The following is a 19,557-nucleotide window of genomic DNA, read 5'->3' on the forward strand; positions in this document are numbered from 1 at the left end:
TTTTCCAATACTGTTCCTGACGCTAGTGTATGCAGGGTCTCGTGCCATTGTTTGAGGGACGAAAAGCCTTAGCGGTGGGTGTGAGGAGGCAAATTCAAAATCAAATTCAAAATCAAATTCAAAATGAAAAGACGTCCAGTGCATCTTGTCATGTGCCGGTGTCGGTTCCACTCCATGGAATGGGTGGCTCTCTATTCAGGTATGTATGTCGTGCAAGTACTTCTAATATTCTATGGTATCGTGCGTACGATCAAATGTGGCATGTCAGTTGCCCTCAACTCGATATGACGGCGCCTACTCGAAAGTTACCGTACGCATCCTTGTCTCCTTCTCTCGTAGACTCGGTGGCTGTCAATTCGTCGGCCATCTCTGACTCGCAGCGCACGCCGTCGGCATGCGTCTCACTTCCATCTGTAATTGCCAGGGCTGGCGCTTCTTCCATGACAATAGTGGCGCCGTACTCGATGAGGTGCAGGCGGGCCTCCATCAGAGCGTCAAGTGTCATGTCGAGGGCGGCGCGTCGCAGCGCAAAGGTCTTCTCCAGACTATTGCGGCTGTTGTCGGCGATGGGGAAGATGGCCTGCAGCAGGATCTCCTTGAGCTGGTTCTCGTAAAGGGACGTGACAGCGGGCATGTCTTCAGTTACATGGCGCTCGAGGAGAGCTGTTTGCTGCGCGAGCGACGGCGAGAGCGAGAACGGCAGCAGTGAGGGTGGCATGGGCGCCACCACTTCCTCATCGGAGTCGCGATCGGGGTTGCGCTCAGGGTCGTCATAGGAGTCGTAGTCGTAGTTTCCAGCGTAATTGTGGTCGTAGCCATTGTCCGACCAACCAGCTTCAACCTCAGCCCCTGCCCCGTGCCACTGTGCCGCCTCGGCATGGCCAGCCTGTTCCGCCGCTGCCTCTGCCTTTGCCTCTTCCTCCGCATGAGCCTGGGTCGCGGCGTCAGACTTGTTCGCTTGGTAAGTTTTCGCAGTCGACAAGTACGCCGCCAAGCGCACGCCAAAGGGCAAGCCGGTGCGGTTCAAAAAAGACCTGAGAATGGACAGGAATGAGTAGTTTGTTTTGATTTGCAGGGCTTCGGACGCGGCAGCCGCCTCGGCAGCGGACGCGGCAGCGGATGTCGCCGCCAGATCGGCGGTGACGGTTTCCATAAACTGCTCCATGATATGAGAGCACGACGAGAGCACGGCTTCGGTGGTTTGGTCGACGGCCTTGAGGCGGGCCATGCGGCGGTATTGCTCTTGTTCATGCCGCTGCCTCTGTGGGACGTTGATCAGACTTTCCAAGCGCGACGACCAGCCGTCGGCGCGGTCCGCAAGCGCAGACTCGTCTTCGTAGGCGTCAATGGCCTTTTGTACGGCGTCTGTGACTTTGGACAGGCGCATGAGGTAGACGTTCGTTTCTGCCACGAACAGGGCGGCGGCCAGTTGGTCGGCGCCACTGCTGTACCCACCATAGACGCAGCCGTAGCCGTAGCCTGTACCATTGTGCATATTCTTTGCGGCTCTGTCTAGCCACCGCTGGCTCTCGAGTCGTTGTTCTTCCGCTGCCATGTCCACTTCACGGGACGCAGCCGTGGCGGCGTCAAACTGCTTAAGCATGCGGATCTGCGACTTGGATAGCGGCTTGCCGTCCGCATGTAGGTTCTTTGCGTAGGCGAGCTCCGGGTTGTTGTCGTACGTGGGCTCCACGTATCCGTCCACCTCTTCGGCCCAATACTCGTCCTCGTCCTCTACCCCCGGCTCCGGCGTAGTTTCCTGTAGCTCGTCGTCCGCCGCTTCCGATGCGGCATGCGTCACAACGGCCTGCCGTTGGCGTGGCCGCAGAGGCTCTTGTTTCGGCTGGGCCCGTAGTGCGGGTTCGGGCGCGGTTGCTATGGCGAGTAGGATGCGGATGCGCATGGCCAGCTTTTCCGCCGAGCGCGTTTCGCTCAGGAGCACCCTGTTCACGATACTGGCGTTCTTGGAAAAGCCGCGCAGAAGCACGCGGGCGCCGGGAATGTCCACGGCGTCCAGGACCGGGTCGAGCACCGAGTTGAGCGTAGACGCGTCCATGTGCGTGCAGTCGTCGAGGTAGGTGGAAAAGACCACGGCCGCGTGGCGCACCTGGTCCAGCGAGAGCAAGCCCCAGATGGTGGCCTCGACCACGGGACCGTCGACATCGGCTCGCTGCACGACATAGCCCGAAGCCAGGTTGACGTCGTGGTTGCGGGCCCACTCGCGGTGGAGGCCGTAGCGGGCGACGTCGGGGGTGGCGCGGCGGCGGATCTTGACGCCGCGCGGATCCAGGGCTACGATGCGTCGCAGCACGCGGTGAAAGCCGACTAAGTCACCCTGTGCGCGCGCCTGGTGCAGGAGACAGACCAGCGTTTGCTGTGTGGGCAGCAGCCGCGTGTCATACAACAAAGAGTCAGCAACGAGCTGCGCCAGCGTGTGCTGCCCGACGCTGATAAAGCCCAGTATGAGCGTGTTGTAGTTGTGGATGCCGGGCGGTGCGCTGCTGACGAGCATGTTGTAGCACAGCTTGGCAACCCAGAACTTGACCTCCTTGGCGTTCCAGACAGCCGGGGTCACGTTCTGCGTGCGTCCCATGGCCATCTGCAATGCCGAAGCGCGGGGACGGCCGTAGATCCGCGCTTGGGACCAGGTCCGGAAGATGTTGCGCGCGGCCTCGTTGGCTTCGCGGCGGGCGGCAGTCGTGGCGGCGGGGTCGAGGTTGGGCAGCCGAAAACTCGGGTAGCCGTCGGAGCGCAGCATTCGCATGGCGTGCCAGGGCGATTCGAGGCTCTCCATGGACCTCTTTTGGGCCACGGGGTCGTCGAAGCTCCCGATACGGTGGCCCTCGATGATCAGGCTGTCGACGAGGCGGTTCGTGGCCTCTGTCATCTTTGCAAAGTGTACGGCCTTCTGTGGCTCGCGCTGGCCTTCTAACAAGGTATTTTGCGTCGCAATTTCTTCTTCCAGCAGGGCCTCGGCCAAGTTTTCGAGCCCTGCGTCCAACGCAGGCCGCGGTGACCACCAGCGCCGCCGCATGCCGAACTGGGCGTGCAGCCAAGTCAGGTAGGCCTCGCGCTGTTTTGTATCGGCCGCATGCCGACGCAATTGGGCGGGTGGCACACAGATAGCTTTGATAGCCTCAATCACAGCGTTTCGCGAGGTTGTTGTTGGTGTGTTGTCGATTGTCGGTGCAGGTACTATCGGGTTGTCCGATGGCGGCCATTCATCGACGGAGGACGGCGGCAGGCCATTGGTCAGGTTGTAGTCCAGCGGCGACGGGTCGTGCAGGATGCGCAGCAGTTCCTGGCGGGCATCGTCGAGACGCTGTCCCTGATCTCGGCGCTGCCGCACCTTTCGCCCCGCGTCGGCCGCAGCGACAGTGGCCATGATGGTGGTGTAGAAAGCGGCATAAATGTTGTCATGCGGTCCGGACCTTCGCCTCGCTCGCCGGGCAAGACGAGTGCCCGTTGCGCGTGTCCCAGACGGAGATGCCGCCATGACGAGAACCCCCGAAGAGGCTCTCCCACTCATTGCGTCTGCGTGGAAGCTCCGCACGCCCCGGGCCAGCACGTGGCCAGCTGGCACGCGACGCTCAGTGCTGCGTCGAAGCCATTCTCGCCTGCAGCTGTGGCAGATGCTGCTCTGCGGAGCCCATGACCGTAAATTGCGCATCGTGGGTGCATGACTCGCTCGTCAGGTCGGTGCCAAGACCAATTGGCGAGTGTCGGGCTGGCGGCGGTTCCAAGAGGGGAGGGGGAAAGGTGTGTCGTGCGAGTCGTGTTTTTTCGAGTGTCGTCGGAGACGGATGCTCGTTTTTGTTCAGATCATGCCACTAAAACGGAAGCGAGCTTAGGGTGTGCTCGTTGCGGCTACAGTGTGTTTCGCAGGGAAGGTGTGGGGTTGAGCTTGTGAATGGGCGCTCCTTCCCAGCACGCTGCTGGCCTGCTGCCGACTTTGCCGTAGCCAGAAGTGCGCTAAAATTGTGCCGCTAGCCTCGTTCCTTCCGCGTTTGTGTCTCAGCGAAGCTCAGAGGCAGGTGCAGACGGAAACGCATCTAAGGGGGAAGCTTCCAAGTCGATAGCTGCTGAAACGAGACGCGAACAAAAACACCGCCTTCGTATATCATCTCGACGACGGCACCTACAGACGACGGCATATCCGCATCGAACGACGGCACTCTCATTCCGCACGTAATGTTTAGCCTCACACTGACGGCGGAGTTGGCGGGGTATGTGTCTCTGCCGCAACGGTGTTTTACTAAACGAATATCATGGCGTCGAGGATGTTGAGAAAGCCCATTTATACCAGGACACTCGACTGACTGTAGCCAGGGTGACAAATCTGCGGCCGGCAGACACGGAGGACATGCCGTTCTGGTACACATTCAAGGTCCAGTGCACGTCCTGCCGCGAGACGCATGCCAACTGGGTCGGCGTGAGCCGTTTTGTACGTTGATTCCGTCCCGGGCGGAATTCTTGAGAAAGGGTAGATGGAAGCACAGCTTGAGGCTTTACTGACAGCCTCAGGAACAAAATGAAATGAGTGGTAGCCGTGGCGAGGCCAACTTTGTTTGGAAGTGCAAGAACTGCAAGGTAAGCTGGAGACTACGAGCAAACACACACACAACAAAAAAAAAAAAAAAAAAAAAAAAAAATGGCAAAGTTCTGACGCCAAACAGAGAGAATCAACGGCCTCTATCAAGGCTGGTGCCAAGCCCTACGAGCAGGCTGAGCCGGCCAAGCCGCAGAACATTCTCGAGTTTGACTGCCGCGGCCTCGAGTTTGTCGAGTTCAAGCCGGAGGGCGACTGGCTGGCCGAGGGTGTCGACTCCAGCACAAAATTTGCCGGCATCGACCTGACGGACGACTGGTTCGACTACGACGAGAAAGCCGGCGAGGAGGTCAGCATCCAGGGTATGAAGTGGGAGATTCAGCGGGCGTAGAGCAGTGGAAAAGAGTTGACGGGTTTTGGAAACTTGCAAGTGCTTTTTGGGAGTATACGTATTGAGCGTTGTTGATATGAGCCAGAACACGAAAATGTGATGAACCCTGTTGAAACAAAGCACCACCACTGAGAGGAGCCACGGCTTGGTAAGATGTTTGACATTTGGATATATCGCCGATACCGACAATCGTACAGTAAACGGCTCCCCGGCCACTTCTATCTGGGGTATTTAAAAAGATCCGTGATACAAGAAAGGCCAATCTCTCCCGTCAAATGACGCGTAAAACAAGAGCGAGCACCACGGCACCTTCTCCGTCGAAATATGCCATCCGAATAGTGGCAGGTGAAAAGGAAACCAATCAAACAACGACACAACGCAAGTCTAGTCTAAACGGGATGAGAGCATGAAAATGGAAGATTAAAATGGAACTGTAAAAGGGCGGACGATGCAACGCCATGCTGGGAATCGCAGGGACGGCTAAGAGCAAGTGCCAGCCTATTCGCCGTCTGCCAACATCAGAATGAGCTTCGCCACCAGGTCCAAGAAGGGGAACGCGCTCGACACTTCCTTCTCCTCGAGGGTAAAGCCCTCGGCAGTCTCGTATCCGTTGCACTTGAAATCGACCAGGTACACAGACGGCTCCATAGCATAGATCTGGATGTCGAGGCGCACGGCCACGACCTGGTATTGGCTGTCGTCGTCCGTCTTGTGAACCATCGTCTTGTCCGCGGCAACGTCCTCGGCGCTTGCGGCGTTGTTTTTGACGGCGGACTGGCGGATGCCCTCGGTCGTCCAGCGCACCTGGATGTGCCACGGGTCGGCGGGCAGGCGGTATTTCTTGGTGACGTCATCGCGGCTGCCGCGTCGCAGAGAACCGCCGTAGCCGTCGTCGTAGCTGTCGTCGCCGCCCCTTGTGCTGCTATAGAATGTTAGTCATTAAAAAAGAAGAGCGAGCGAGAGAGAGAGAGAGAGAGAGGAAAGGGTGCACATACCCTCCCTCGTCGTCGTTGTACTTGTCAAAGTCCTCGTCAACGACCCAGCTGCAGCCTAGACGATTTAACGCCTTGTAGATGCACAGCAGGGCGTCCCAGGCGACGTTGCGTGAGCGGATACCAAACTGCCACCGCACGGGTTTGGACTTTTTGGGCGGGTTGACGGGTGTCATGCCCTGCGGGCGTTTGCTAGACTCGTCGAGCCGGATCTGGCTGCGCGAGTGGGGCCGCAGCCGGCGGGCCGTTTCCTCTTGCTCGGCCAGCGTGCGCGCGGGCGCAGGCGGCGCGTCGTTGGGTGCAGGAACCACATCGGCGTTGATGTTACCAGCCATGTAGTCCTTGTGGTAGGCAGGCAAGCTGCTCGGCAGCACGCCCACTTTTGATACGTGCGGCCGTGGCGAGTTGCCGGTGCTGTTGGAGCCGATCGAGCGGCCGGAGGACATGCCGAGCGGGCTGGAGCCCGGGTCGAGCTCGCCGCTGCCGGACACCACGGCTGCAATGGAGTTGGACCCGGAACTGCTGCCCGATGTTGGCGATGTCGCAAAGTACGGGTTGTCGGCACCAAAATTGGCTATCGCGTTTGTCAGTATGCTCCCATGTCTTCCTGTGTGTCGTGCTCTCTTCCAAGTATCGTTTTGAAACTCACGGTTGATCTGCATCAACTTGTTCTCGCGAACAATCATGTAGGCGTCCTTGATGGCCGAAGGCTCGTCGGCCTCAAGGGCTTCTTGTACGTCCTTCTTGCCGTAGCCCATGGTCTTGGAAATCTTGTCCGTGACTTCGTTGTGCAGTTTCTCTTGTACCTTGGTGGACGCGTTGGGCGCAATGTCGCTCGTCTTAATGGACTTTTCTGGGTCGATGCCCGTGTTGAAGAAAGGCTGGGCGGGCGGGCGCAGGTAGTCGGGCAGGTCCACCAAGAACCACGGGTCCTGGCGGATCTCGTCAATGGTGGCCCGCTGCACGGGGTTGACAACGAGCATCTTCTTGATCAACGTAGCGGCGCCGGCGCTCATCCATGACGGCAGGATGTATGCGCCCTTGGCGATCTTGGCGAACAGGCTGGGGATGTGGTCGTCGTCAAAGGGCAGGCGTCCGACGAGCAGCACATACAAGATGACACCGCAGCTCCAGACGTCCACCTCGGGGCCGGCGTACAGCTTGCCGTTGATGACCTCGGGAGCGGCATAGTTGGGGCTGCCGCAGCTCGTCTTCAAAAAGTTGCCGTCGGTCATAATGTTGCTGAGGCCGAAATCGGCAATCTTGACGTTGAGCTTGTCGTCGAGCAGCAGATTCTCGGGCTTGAGATCACGGTGCACCACACGGTAGCGGTGGCAGTACTCGACAGCACACAGCATCTGCTGGAAGAAGCGGCGCGCCTCGGGCTCGGCCATGCGGCCCTTCTTCACAATGTAGTCGAACAGCTCGCTGCCGGCGTACTCCAACACCATGATGATGTCGTTGGAATCCTTAATAACGGTGTACAGCTTGATAATGTGGGGATGCCGCAGCAGCTGCAGAAACTCAATCTCGCGCTCCACGCGGCCCGTCATGTCGCGGCTGATGAGCTTCTTGCGAGAAATGATCTTGAGGGCCACCTTCTGGCCCGTGGACTTGTGGATGGCCAGCTTGACCTTGCCGAACGAGCCCTCGCCCAGCGTGCGCACGACGTTGTACTGGTCGAGCCGTGCATCGGTCGACTTGATGCGGTCGGGCAGATGGTGCGAGCCGGACTTGCCCTTGCTCTTGCCAGAGCCCGTGCCGGCACCAGCACCCGCCGCCTCCGCGGCGCCCCCTTGTGCTGATGATGCGCCATGGTCGACGACGTTGATGGTGGGCGGTGCGGCGTGTCCACCCTGACCAGCCGCGGCGAGCGCGGCGTGCGACCGGCGGCTCTGATTACGTGGCAGCGAGATGGACAGCTCCTCGTCTTCGAGCCGGCTGGGGCCCATGATCGCAACGCGCGGCGACGGACGGCACGAGTCTGTGGCGAGGTGTGGCAGCCGGCGTTTGCTGATTGCCGCTGGTCAGCGTTGATGCGTTGATGCGTTAATTTGTATCGTTCGCCGAGGGCGTTTCAGCGAGGCGTCGATGCAGCGGCGGAGTATGCTTGTGCTTGTGTTGCCTCGGGTTGTTGACGCTGTGGAGGTGGAATGTGGAAAGTGGATTGCCGTTTTGTGTGTGGTCCGTGTCTTGGAACGTAGGGCGGCGGGGTGCGAGTGTGGGCGGGAAACGCGGGGCGAGCAGGATCGTGGCTGTTTGCTTGTTGGGTCGGGGTGCCGGCCACCGTAGACAGCGTAATCGGAGGACGTCTTCGGACTCGGTGCAAGGGTGCGATGGTGGGCAGGCAAATTGAGGCAGAAGGGGATTTGTTGCCCACTTGGGATACGATGCGAATTGGGATGAAAGGGTGGCGACTGGTTGGTGGAAGGGCAGGTTCGGAATTGAGACGGCGGTGGGGGAAGCCACGATGGACAGGGCAGCGGGCGGGGAAGCAGCGGGAGCAGGACCCAAGGAGCAGGAGGCAGTCTCACTGTGTTGGAAGGCGCTATTGGCAGACCCCAGGCTCTGGCAGCTGCCTCCTTGTTAGCGGTCCCTGCGGCAGCGGCAGTGGCGGGTAATAATGGACGCGAGGCGACATTTGCTGCATTTAGTCGATATAGGGCGATAATGAACGCTGTGGAACCTAGCACAGCATATGCTGAGTATTAAACTGGCGCCCGCTTTGCCTGGCAATTATGTGCTGTATTCCATATCTTTAGCGGGGTGGGCTCAGTGAGCGCGCTATCGATGGAATGCAGGCGCGACGCGAAAGGAGGACGAACGCCCCTAGCAATTATACGCACTGTATTCTGACACTGTATCGGGATGCCATATTATTTTCATTATCGTAAAATTCTCTTAAATGAAAAGTTCGTCAGATATTGGTTCAACAATATTGCAGAGCCCCAATGAGCCCTATCCGCATAAGCCAGCGGCACCATAGACGACAATAAGCGAGCAAGTTGGAATTGTTGCCTGGCGAAAGCCGGCTGCTGTTTATATGTCGTAAAGAGTCGTCCTTTTTACTTGGAGAGCCTTATGTTGAACGCTCTTGCCCTTTTGCGACCATCAGACAGTATTAACTATTCACTAAGTAAATGCACACTGTAGCACCCGTGATGGCTTCTGGGCTCCATTTTGTGACAGGATCTCCCCGATTGCCGGCAAACGTTGTCAAACGATTCACGGAATGCGACTGGAGACGAGAGGATCCGAGCCAGGGATCGTCTGTTTCCTCCGCCTGCTTCAGAAGTGAAGCGGTTGTCTGTGTGTCTTTCTGTGGTTGTCCTTTTGGGACTTTCGTGCGCTGTCATTGCGCAGTAATACGGGGTCGCTCTGCCCGAAACAGGAAAGTGTAAGATACGCTGCAGCGCCGTGCGGGTGGCCTAATCACTGCGTAATCTGGAATGAAGCTGTTACGGGCTGTTGCGCGTATCTGCCCGCCATTGGGTCCTGCCCAGAGCGCCCCTGAATCAGCGAATCTGTTGCAAGTTGTTGAGAAAGCACGACTCGCCGCAAGTGGGTAAGTTGGGCAAGTGGTCTGGACTTGCGCCTGCCGCGTGTAAGACATACGAAGCCCACGCATACATCGCAGGCAAGTGCGATGGAAACAAGGCAAGGTTTTCTCACACCCTTCGCTCTTTCCGGACCCCGGGCTTGTTCGCAAAAGGGGAAACAAGTACGAATGTAGGCAATGGAAGGACCCAAGCTCCCACGAAAACTCCCAAGGAATCGCCAATTCTCCCGTTCGGGCTTCGAAACACGGGGGGGCAACGCACATCATTATTGTTACCCACAGCAGCGCCCCAGACCCCCTGTCGACTCTCACTCTCCCTGGTCTTCTTGGCCGTCCTCATTTCGCAGTTTGTTTTTGCCAGCATCTTGTCCCTGGCTTGTTACATCGTATTGCCTTTCTTGTATTGTTCTCCTTTCTTCTGAGCACATTTTTCATTTGTTTTGCTGTTTTCAACATTATCACCAACTTTTTCATTTGGCCTCAATTAAGCTTCCATTTTTACCGCCTACCCAGCCGTGTCCACCAACTCGACGCACAGATCCAGACTTACGAGTAATCACTCCATATACGAACGACACACGACAGCTGCACCCTCCTGCCTTGCCCTGCTTCGCCGTCGAGGCAGGAAGATGCACTCTGTCTCGTCACCGCCATGGACGATCGCAAGATTAGTGTGAACGACCCGGATCGAGACTTGTCCCTCGATTCTGCTTCACCAACCTTTGCCGCTTCTTCGTCGCCCTCTGGCCTCTCTCCAGTATCGTCGCCGCCACTCCCACAACGACCCAACCTCGCGTCCCAATCTCTCTCCGCTCCTCCCTCGCCGTTACCGAACTCTCCACAGTCCCCATCGCCGAACACGAAGCCAGGAAGCACAGCCTCCGACGACGACATCCCTACCCGGATCTTCCGGTTCCTCTCTACAGCGACTGTCGAGTCTCTCAGTGCCGTCGGCGTCGGCCTCGCTGCAACGACCTACTTTGTGCTCGGCCGCGTGGGCCTCGTCCTGATCGGCGCCTTTGGCGGCATTGCCCTTTTTGTGGCATGGGAAGCACGCAATCCCGACGTCACCCGTGCTATCCGTGGGGAGGCCAGCTCGGACCTGCTCGCCCGGGTGATTGAATACCGCAGGAAGGACCAGGAGAACGGCGACGAGGTCAGCGGCGAGAGCGTGGGCGCCGAGGCTGCCTTTGACCCTGCCCAGGAAGACCTGGCCCTCGGCCGCGCCTTTGAGAATTTCCGCCCCGAGACCCGTCAAGCTCTGAATGGCCTTGTCGAGGCGGTTGTCCGCGACTATGTCAAGTGGTGGTACCAGCCCATTGTACCGTCTGACCAGTCATTCCCGCTGTCCTGCCGGCGCGTCCTTACCTCGTTTCTCGTGTCGGTCTCGAACCATCTCAGCCGTAAACGCCCCGCCGACGCATTCCTCGACTTCCTCACCAACTCCACGTCGATTGTCATTGTCCTCTTCTCCGAATTGGCCACGGCATTTGCCGAGCATGCGGCACAGACACCGCAACAGCAGGGCTCGGCACCGCCCCAAGGGCCCGATGCCAACCCCACAATATCTGCTGCCGACGCCATCTACAGCTACCTTGCGTCGAACCCGAACTCGAACCTGGCCAACCTGCTGAGCCAGCGCCAGCAGGCGAGCAAGTTCCGCATGGTAGCCGACGATTTGCTGAGCTTCCTGGATCGGCAATGCTACGACTGCGACCCGGCACGGACGTTTCTCCGGGAGATTGCGGCCACCTCCGTGCTGGAGACGACGCTGCAGACTTGTTCCAAGCCCGAATGGATCAACGGCTGGATTGTGCACCTGCTGGAGGGTGGCGAGCCCGACTTCAGCCAGGCCATCGATGTGGGCATGCAGACGCGCACCGATGCCGCGGCGACAGCCAGCAGCAGCAAAGACGCAACCAGCAACTCCGCCACGGCCCACATGCACCATGCTTCGATCGACATTGACGGCAACGTCGGCAACATTGCGCTGCCAAAGAGCCGGCGCAGCTCATTTGAGGCGGACAAGGCACACCAATCGAGGCGCAAGGAGTCGGTGCCATTGTCACACAAGAAGCAGCTCAGCCGGGCTGACGAGGAAATGGAGGAGGCCATGGAGGAGATGAAGCGCATGAATGAGATGATTGCCGCTGAAGAAAAGGCGCGGCGCACCACCACGGAGACCAAGAGTGCTACCGAAGCCGAAGACAGGTTGGCGGACGCCATGCAGCACAATGCAGACGAGCTTGGCATCCAAGCAAACGACGAACGCAAAGACCACCACGGACACGGGCCCCCGTCACCCAGTGCCGCCTCTGACCAGATCTCTCCCAAAGCGTCTCTCAGTCTGTCTGGTGACGAGAGCACGACGCGCACAGCAAGAACAGTCTCGACGCCCATCACGCCACGGTCGTCTACCCAGGGGTCACCGAGCCAATCGTCCTTTGCCAAGTCTGAGGCCGCCAGCGGAACAGCCGCGAACGGCTCGGAGAACACAGAAAATCCGCACCCGTCGACCGCCGACGAAGCCTCCCAGTTCACCAGCTTCGACCAACTCGTTCCGCCGGCGCGCGAAGAGGATGAGTCGAGCGACTCGGAGGGCCGCAAGAAACAGGAGCAGGCACCACCGCCACTGACGCTCCACAACGCGAACGTCACGATTCATGACGAGCCGGTGACGGACAAGGGACGCATCAAGAGCCGGCCCGCATGGGATTTTCTGATCCAGATCGAGCCGGCCAACGCGCACTACCCGGGCTGGATGATTGTGCGCAAGTACGCGGACTTTGAGAAGCTGCACGAGGTGTTGCGGCGCATTGCGACGATCTCGGGCGCCACGGCGTTTACCGAGCAGCACGGCGTGCTCCCGAACTGGAAGATCCACACGCGCGGCTCGCTGCGGGGCGAGCTGGAGCGCTATGTGCGCGATGCCTGCTGGTACCAGCCACTGGCCGAGAGCGAGGGCATGAAGCGGTTTTTGGAAAAGGACACAAACAACATGCCGGCGGCTTCCAAGACGGGACTCAATGCGTTCGAAACCATGGGCAAGAACATGCTGGACGCACTGTCCAACGCGCCCAAGGGCGTGGCCGAAGGTGGCAAGGTGATGGTAGGCGGCGTTACGGGCGTGTTTGGCAACCTGGGCAACCTGGGCACGAACATCGGTCTTGGCGGCAGCAGCGGCCAGAAGAAGCAGCACGCCAGCTCGGGTTCGCTGGCCAATGTAGCGGGCAGCCCCAGTCCCGGCGGCGCGACGACGTCGCCCCCTGCCTCGGTCCTGCAAGACGTCACGGCGTACACGAATCGGCTGTCGGTCTCGACGCCACCCCGTATGGATAGTGGCTTCTCCGGCGCGGGCTCGCGGCGCTCTCGCGACAGCATGGACAGCCAACGGTCGTCGGTTGTAGCGTCGCAGACCGGCCGCGTTGTGCCGATGGGTCGGCGTATGAGCTACCAGTCGCAGAGCGGTCTCATGGACGCTGGAGCGAACGGCGAGGTAGGCGAGGCCGGCGCCGACGGGCGCGGCCGGACTAACAACAACAATAGCAACAACATGTGGGGTGACTACGCACCAGTCAGCAGCGGCAGCCGCGGCAGTCAGCACAACAGCCGTGCCTCGTCGAGCGGCGGCTACCCGCGCTCGCCCTCGAGTACGAGCCTGAGCGGAACCCGTCTTCCAATGGGTGCGACCTCCGCTTTTGCCACCGACGCTCTAGAAGACATGCCTGGTTCGTCGTTGACATCGCCGGTGCGTGTCGGCTCATCCAACAACTTGACGAGCCTGCCGGCGGGCGGCGCTGGGTCTGGGTCTGGTGCAACGACACCGCACGGGACGCGCCCGTTGCACCGCGTGGCCACGTCCGGCACGACGATTGCCAAGCAGTTTGCGGCGTTGACGGAGGGCGAGACGCGCGTGGCCGTGGAGCTGCTGTTTGCCGTGATCAACGAGCTGTACACGCTCTCGTCGGCCTGGAACATCCGGCGCACGCTGCTGACGGCCGCCAAGTCGTTTTTGCTGCGGCCGGGCAACCCGTCTCTGGCGTCGATCCAGAGCTTGTTGCAGTCGTCGGTGCTCGACGCCAACACGACGGACGCCGGCATGGCTGGGTATCTTAACACGTTGCGCGAGAACACGATGCCGACGGACGCGGAACGGGCAGCGTGGCCGGCGGAGATGACGGCAGAGGAGAAGGAGAGGCTGCGGGTCAAGGCGCGGCGGCTGCTGATCCGCAGCGGCGTGCCGGCGGCGCTGATGGGCGTCATGGGCCAGTCGGCGACGTCCGATGCGCTGGGCCGGATCTTCGACTGCCTTCAGGTCGAGGAGGTGGCACGGGGTCTGATCTTTGGACTGATGCTGCAGGCAGCACGGATCGTGACACATTGAGTGTTTGAGGGGGCGTTCTTTTGATTCTCTACGACTCTTTCTTCGGCTTCACGCCGTGTTCACGTATCCCATTCTTTCCTTGCCGCGTTCGACTGTTCTCGCCGTTTCTTGTTTACATTTTACAGACACGCTATCATTACATTTGGTTTGGCGGGGTTCATCTGCAATTTTTTGTGTTCCAAGACGTCGGCCTGGGGCTTTTCTGGCGTTTTGTTTTATAAAGGAAATGCGAGACGAAGTAGAACGGCCATGCGGCGCAAGACGACGCCTCGACATGCACACAAACGCGTCAACGAATACACGCACAGATGCACAAGCTCTGTGGCATTAATTTTTGATTTTTTTTGTTTCTCTTGGTGTCAGGAATTGGATCCTGTTACTTGGCATGGTATGGGCACTTGGAAACGATTTTTGCAGTTTTCGCTTGGCAATTTTGTATTTCTGTGTATTCTAGACTCTTGGTTTCGGCAGACAGCTATCCAGTGTACGATATTGCTATGAGATTTGTGTTGTTTGCTGTTTTGCTGTGTTGCTGCGTTTCGGATACTGACGTATGCCCCCAAGGAAACACATCTCACGGCTCTGCCCGACGAGCGGCGAGGAGATGCTGGAGCTCGGCCAAGAAGCCACGAGCATCGGCCTCCTTAACAGGCTGGCACGTCCTCCGCGCCTCCAGAATGCGTTCTGGCGTCAGGAGAAAACAGCGAGGCAGCTCGGCATGGCCACCGTCGCTCAAGGGCAGGGATACGACGACCTTGTCCCTGTGCGTATTGTCGTCGCCGCCGCTCGCAGCATGGCTGTCCGAGGACGAAGACGTCGTCCACCCCAGGTGCCTCTTGACCATGCCAGCGACGGCGCGGCCGCACAGCGACGTGGACGGCATGCCGTGGCCCGAGAAGCCGGCGGCCAGATAGAGACCGTCACCGCCGCTCTCGCTGCTCGGCACGTGCCCGACCCACGGGTTCGCATCGCGCGAAAAGCCCATGATGCCGGTCCACTCGAAGTCGGCCTCGAGCTGCGCGGGCGGCTCGCCCCGGCTGTTGTCGCCGCCGACAGCGAGAACCGGCGCCAGGTGGGAGCGCAGGTAGCCGGCCACAGGCGCCTCGACCTCGTCGTCGCGCCACTCTCCGACACCGGCGTTGGAGGCACGCTGCCGGCCGCCGCCCCAGATGAAGTGGCCGCCCGACGACGATGACGACGACGACGACGACGAAAAAGCAGACGCGGAGGCAGTGCCATTCGACGAGGTGGCTGTTGCGCGGCCGCTGGTGCCGCTGGTGCCGCTGGTGCCGCTGGTAAACGGCCTCTGCACAAGGTACTCGTCGCGGTTGCCGCTGGGGGTCTGGCCGTGGTCGTGGCCGACAAAGACGTAGCTGTACGTTAAGCGGTCGGTGGGCGCGTTGGAGGTGGTCGTCGTGGTCGTGGTCGTGGTCGTCTGGCCGTCCTTGGTCTCGACGACCGTGACACTCGCCCGGGAAACACCGTTGGCCGACGAAGACGACGACGACATCGACGACGACGTCACACCGGCTGGCGCACTCTCTATAGTTTGTGTCGTTTCCGTCTTGGTGTCGCTGTCTGGCGGTACCAGCGCGGCAACCTGGGCGCGCACGGGCACGACGAGGTCGGCGAGGCTGCGCGGCAGCAGACGCGACGCGTAACCGTTGGTGGCGAGCAGCACGGCGCGGGCTCGGACGGTGCCGCGGGGAGTCCCGACAACCCAGGGCGACGCAGACGAAGACGGCATCCGTGGATCGTGGGCAACGTGCAGGACGGGCGTGTTGGTCTGCAGGTTGAACGCGCCCGAGGCGGCGTGCCGCTGCACGAGCCGCTCCAGCACCCACGCCACGAGCTTGTACGGCCACACCGACGCAGCGTTGCGCTGCACGAGCGCGCCGGCGGCGCCACGCAGGCGCAGGTCGTCGAGGGCGGTGTTTGCTGCTGCGTTCCGGACATCGTCGGCGGTCACGACGGTGATTTGGTCGGCCAAGTCGGGCCGCTTGGCGCGCAGCGTCGCGACCAGCGCCTCGGCCAGCTCGAACAGGTCCTTGTCCAGGTACGCGTGCACGCCGCCCGCCAGCGTGCGCCAGTCGCAGGGAATGTGGTGCTCGGCGACAAAGCGCTGGAGAAAGCGGAAGGTGGCAAGCTCAAAGTCGGAGACGTCCGAGGCGGACGAGTAGACCATGGGCTGGCAGTGGCCGCCGTTGCGGCCAGTGGCGCCAAAACAGGCCTCGCGGGCTTCGAGAACGAGGACGGTGCGGGTGGCGGACGCAGCGCCGCCCACGTCCTCGAGGAGAGCATCCGCGGCAAACGCGCCGGTGATGCCGCTGCCGACGACGACGACATCGACTTCAGCGGGCAGGTCAGGCGTTGTGCGGTGGCCGAGCAGCAGCTTGGACGGCTCCTGCAGCCAGTACGACCTGGAAGGGTTGTCGTTGGGCAAGCCGGCGACGGGATGCGTGGTCGCCGTAGTCACCAGCGAGGCGGCCGTGCCATTCTTGGGGGCTTCTTCGTAGATGGTCATGATCGATGTTGAGGAGAGTGTGGTTGCGGAAGAACGACAGGGATAAAGATGGTCCGATTTGTGGTGGACGAGGTAGGACGCGATAAAGCAATGGAGTTGGTGTGCTACTACCTTGAAATCCGTGGGTTTTTATTTCCCAGAAAATACAGCCGTCACCCAACGCCCGCCCTTGGGGTTTATAAGTCGTTGACGATTCCAAGAGAGGAAGCTGGACGCAGATGAGGGGAAGCTATCGCGTTGGACGCGGGCGAATGACGTGTCCGCCTTCGAATGCTATCAATAGCCAGCCGTCGCGCAGTGTGGCTCAACATTTTCTAGGCATTATGAAAAAGTACCGCAGCGTTCACGACGGCGTAGGGGCGTGGGAAAGAAGCAAAAAATGGTGTGAGACTGTCGTTGGTTTTTTTGGTTTTATTATAAAAATAAAATGGGGGGAGGGATAGGAGTATAAATTATTGACATTATTTGGTATAAAAAGAACAACAAACATTTAGAAAAAACAAAGTAAGGGCAGACATGACGATAGAATAAGCACACATAGTACAAGAATACATAAGATTCGATTAGAAAATACGAGATGGAAAGTATGCCAAAAGGAAGATAAGAATAAATTAAAAAACAATAAAGTAAAAACCAAAAGCACTGAAAATCAAAACAGCTTCCACCTCCACATAAGCTCACACCCAGCGCAGATCATCTTATTTCACATTCTTTCATTGTCATTCTGTCGTCTATTTTTATCGTCCTTGGAACAGGCCCAACAGCATGCATTCCCATAAAATCAAGTCCTGCAAAAGTCCATCGGTTTCCATTCTTCCATGCAATGTTTTCGTTATTTCTCTTTGTACTTTTTTCACTTTTTCACCGTGTCGGCAGTCGCGTCTCTCATACTCCCGCGAAGCGAATATATCGACACAAGACAGCCGCCCAAGACCACATGCGAGGTATCAAAAACCCGGACAGAGACGTTCAGAAACACCTGGAAGAAGGAGAGGCAGATTGTCGAATCGATCCCACAATCCCACAAGCCAGTGCGCAAAGCACACAGGACACAACACGCACCAGCTCCCCTCTAGCCCTGGGTCTTCTTTCTCTTGCCGACCTGGGCAGAGAAACCAGTCTTGATGGCCGTGACAGACCGTCTGGAGCCGCACGAGTTGCAGGTGATAAAGTACAGACGGTTCTCGCCCTTGCTGAGCTCGGTGTCGGGCGATTTGCACGTTTTGCAGACGACGTATTCGACTGTTTTGTTAGAATAAAGAAGAACAAAAAAGGTATCAAGGTCAAACGCATAGCAAATAGGTCGGAAGGGGAACGCCAAAGGGCAGGCAACGTACTGATGTATTTCCGCAAGACATTCTCAATCTGCTTCTGCTGGAACCGACCGCGGATGACAAGGCGCCGGCTGCCGTCGACGGAACCCGTCGTGCCCAACTCGGCAAGCAGGTACAGCGTAATGTGGTCTTCTGTGCGCTTCATGCGCTTGGCCACCTCGGTGATGTTGGCAAAGATGGTCTTCTTGTTGCCTTCGCGCATGCACTGCGGCGGCGGGATCTTGTAGCTGCGCGAGCCGCTGGTCGCGTGGTCCGGGTTCTTGAGCTCCAGCACGTGGTAGAAGCGCGACAGCAGCATGGCAAAGGGGATCGGCGGCGTGGCCGCATCGTGCTGCCAGATGCCCGTGCCCTTGTCCATGTCGCCCTCCTCGACCTCGACCGTCTCGTCCTCGCGCAGCTCCAGCGCCTTGAGCTTCTCGGCAAACTCGTCGCCCTCGCCCGCGCCGGCCTTGTCCTTGCTCGCCTTCTTCTTCTTCTTCTTCTTGAGCGTCAGGTCCAGTCCGCCGTCGTCGCCGGCCGGCGTGCCGGCGTCGTCGTCGCCACCCTCAGCCTCGTCGTCGGCCTTCTTCTTGGTCGACGACTTCTTCTTCTTCTTCTTCAGGAGGCTCAGGTCGAGGCCGTCCTCGCCTGTTGCGGCAACCGCAGCGGCAGCCGCAGCAGCATCGGCAGACGACTCGAGCGCGGCCGACAGCGGCGGCGTGCGCGGGCTGTGCGACACGGCCGTGTCCTTTGTGTCGTCAATGGTCTCGGTCGAAGGCATGGTGACGTGTCCGTCGGCGTCGATAACAAGAGCTTCTTCGGTAAACGCGACGGATTTCCGCGGTTTGCGTTCGGCGATCTAGTCGGCGGGAGGGAACACGAAAAGAAAAGGAGGCGTAGATGTTAGAATGCGGATCGATGTGACAGTTAAAAGACGAGATAATGAAAAATCGTCCACGCGCGGTCCAAACGAAAAATGACCGAGAGCCAGATAAAGCGGGGACAAAAACGGGGAGTGGAGGGGGTAGTTGTTGATCTGGTCAGGGACAGGAGAGAAAGAGAAGCAAAAGCAGAGAAGAGTCAGAGCCACCAGACGTCGTGTGCCGTGCGTTGGTATGTATGGTCGTGCTTCGTAATTTTTTTCTTGGTCTCGCTGCGGGCAAATTTTGGCCTACACAACTAGCCCTCACAAAACTACAGCAGTGTTCGAACGTGGCGGGGTCGGCGTCGACCAACGAGAGGGCGGGGCGGCGACTTCCTTCTGAGTCATCCAGCACTTGTTGAGTGTTGTGTGTGGAAGGCGCGCTAGCGACTCACCACTGGTCGCACTTGCAGATTGCGGCGACATTGGAAGCCACTGGACCGTGAATGCAGTCAAAGGGGCAAATAACCACAAAGAGTTACAGACGACAATGTGTAGTGAAACGAGCCAGCAAGTGGACCGACAACACAAGAACGAGGGATGCAACGTACAGGAGTCTCGGTTGTCGCCATATTGGCGGTGCAGAGCGTCGTTTGATAGTTGGCCAGGGGTGGTTGGCTTTAGAGTTGTGGAAGTACGCCGTACGCCACAGATGGCTGTTGAGCCAAGAGACGAGACAAGAAACGGAGCGCCGGGTATTCGGTTGGCCGCTGGCCCGTTAGAAACACCCGCAGAAGCAGGGACACGAGCTGTCGGCTGTGCGTTGTGAGTGCGGTGCGGCAATGAGACAACAAGGCAATAGGAGGGTTGCAGCCAGGGTTGCAGCCAATCCGCGACGAGACTGTTTGTTATGAGATCGATGCAAATCTGCGTGTAGTGGATGCAGCGAAGCCGGGATGGATGCGTCGGGACCGTCGATGTCG

General features: G+C 59.1%; 6 protein-coding genes across 6 annotated transcripts; 2 read left to right on the forward strand and 4 right to left on the reverse strand.

The window, feature by feature from the left end:
• Nucleotides 1-274: 274 nt before the first annotated feature.
• SPSK_02982 (uncharacterized protein) lies at nt 275-3,670 on the reverse strand (the record flags this gene model as incomplete). Its single annotated transcript, XM_016729827.1, has 1 exon — nt 275-3,670. The coding sequence occupies one exon, from the start codon at nt 3,668-3,670 to the stop codon at nt 275-277; it is 3,396 nt and encodes a 1,131-aa protein (XP_016585483.1).
• A 521-nt stretch (nt 3,671-4,191) lies between these two features.
• On the forward strand, nt 4,192-4,940 carry SPSK_10531 (uncharacterized protein; the record flags this gene model as incomplete). The annotated part of the gene is made up of 4 exons (XM_016736907.1): nt 4,192-4,226; nt 4,330-4,444; nt 4,525-4,590; nt 4,677-4,940. The coding sequence occupies 4 exons, from the start codon at nt 4,192-4,194 to the stop codon at nt 4,938-4,940; spliced, it is 480 nt and encodes a 159-aa protein (XP_016585484.1).
• Nucleotides 4,941-5,438: 498 nt separating this feature from the next.
• SPSK_10983 (carbon catabolite-derepressing protein kinase) lies at nt 5,439-7,884 on the reverse strand (the record flags this gene model as incomplete). The annotated part of the gene is made up of 3 exons (XM_016737204.1): nt 5,439-5,859; nt 5,936-6,506; nt 6,582-7,884. 3 exons carry the CDS (start codon nt 7,882-7,884, stop codon nt 5,439-5,441), a joined length of 2,295 nt encoding a protein of 764 aa, XP_016585485.1.
• A 2,259-nt stretch (nt 7,885-10,143) lies between these two features.
• Nucleotides 10,144-13,875, forward strand: SPSK_03895 (px domain containing protein; the record flags this gene model as incomplete). The annotated part of the gene is made up of 1 exon (XM_016730710.1): nt 10,144-13,875. One exon carries the CDS (start codon nt 10,144-10,146, stop codon nt 13,873-13,875), a length of 3,732 nt encoding a protein of 1,243 aa, XP_016585486.1.
• Nucleotides 13,876-14,449: 574 nt separating this feature from the next.
• SPSK_04096 (FAD dependent oxidoreductase superfamily) lies at nt 14,450-16,399 on the reverse strand (the record flags this gene model as incomplete). Its single annotated transcript, XM_016730907.1, has 1 exon — nt 14,450-16,399. The coding sequence occupies one exon, from the start codon at nt 16,397-16,399 to the stop codon at nt 14,450-14,452; it is 1,950 nt and encodes a 649-aa protein (XP_016585487.1).
• Nucleotides 16,400-17,471: 1,072 nt separating this feature from the next.
• Nucleotides 17,472-18,493, reverse strand: SPSK_04432 (translation initiation factor 2 subunit 2; the record flags this gene model as incomplete). Its single annotated transcript, XM_016731239.1, has 2 exons — nt 17,472-17,641; nt 17,737-18,493. 2 exons carry the CDS (start codon nt 18,491-18,493, stop codon nt 17,472-17,474), a joined length of 927 nt encoding a protein of 308 aa, XP_016585488.1.
• Between the last annotated feature and the right edge of the window lie 1,064 nt (nt 18,494-19,557).

Source organism: Sporothrix schenckii, assembly GCF_000961545.1.
Source record: "Sporothrix schenckii 1099-18 chromosome Unknown Cont47, whole genome shotgun sequence".
NCBI lineage: Eukaryota > Fungi > Ascomycota > Sordariomycetes > Ophiostomatales > Ophiostomataceae > Sporothrix > Sporothrix schenckii.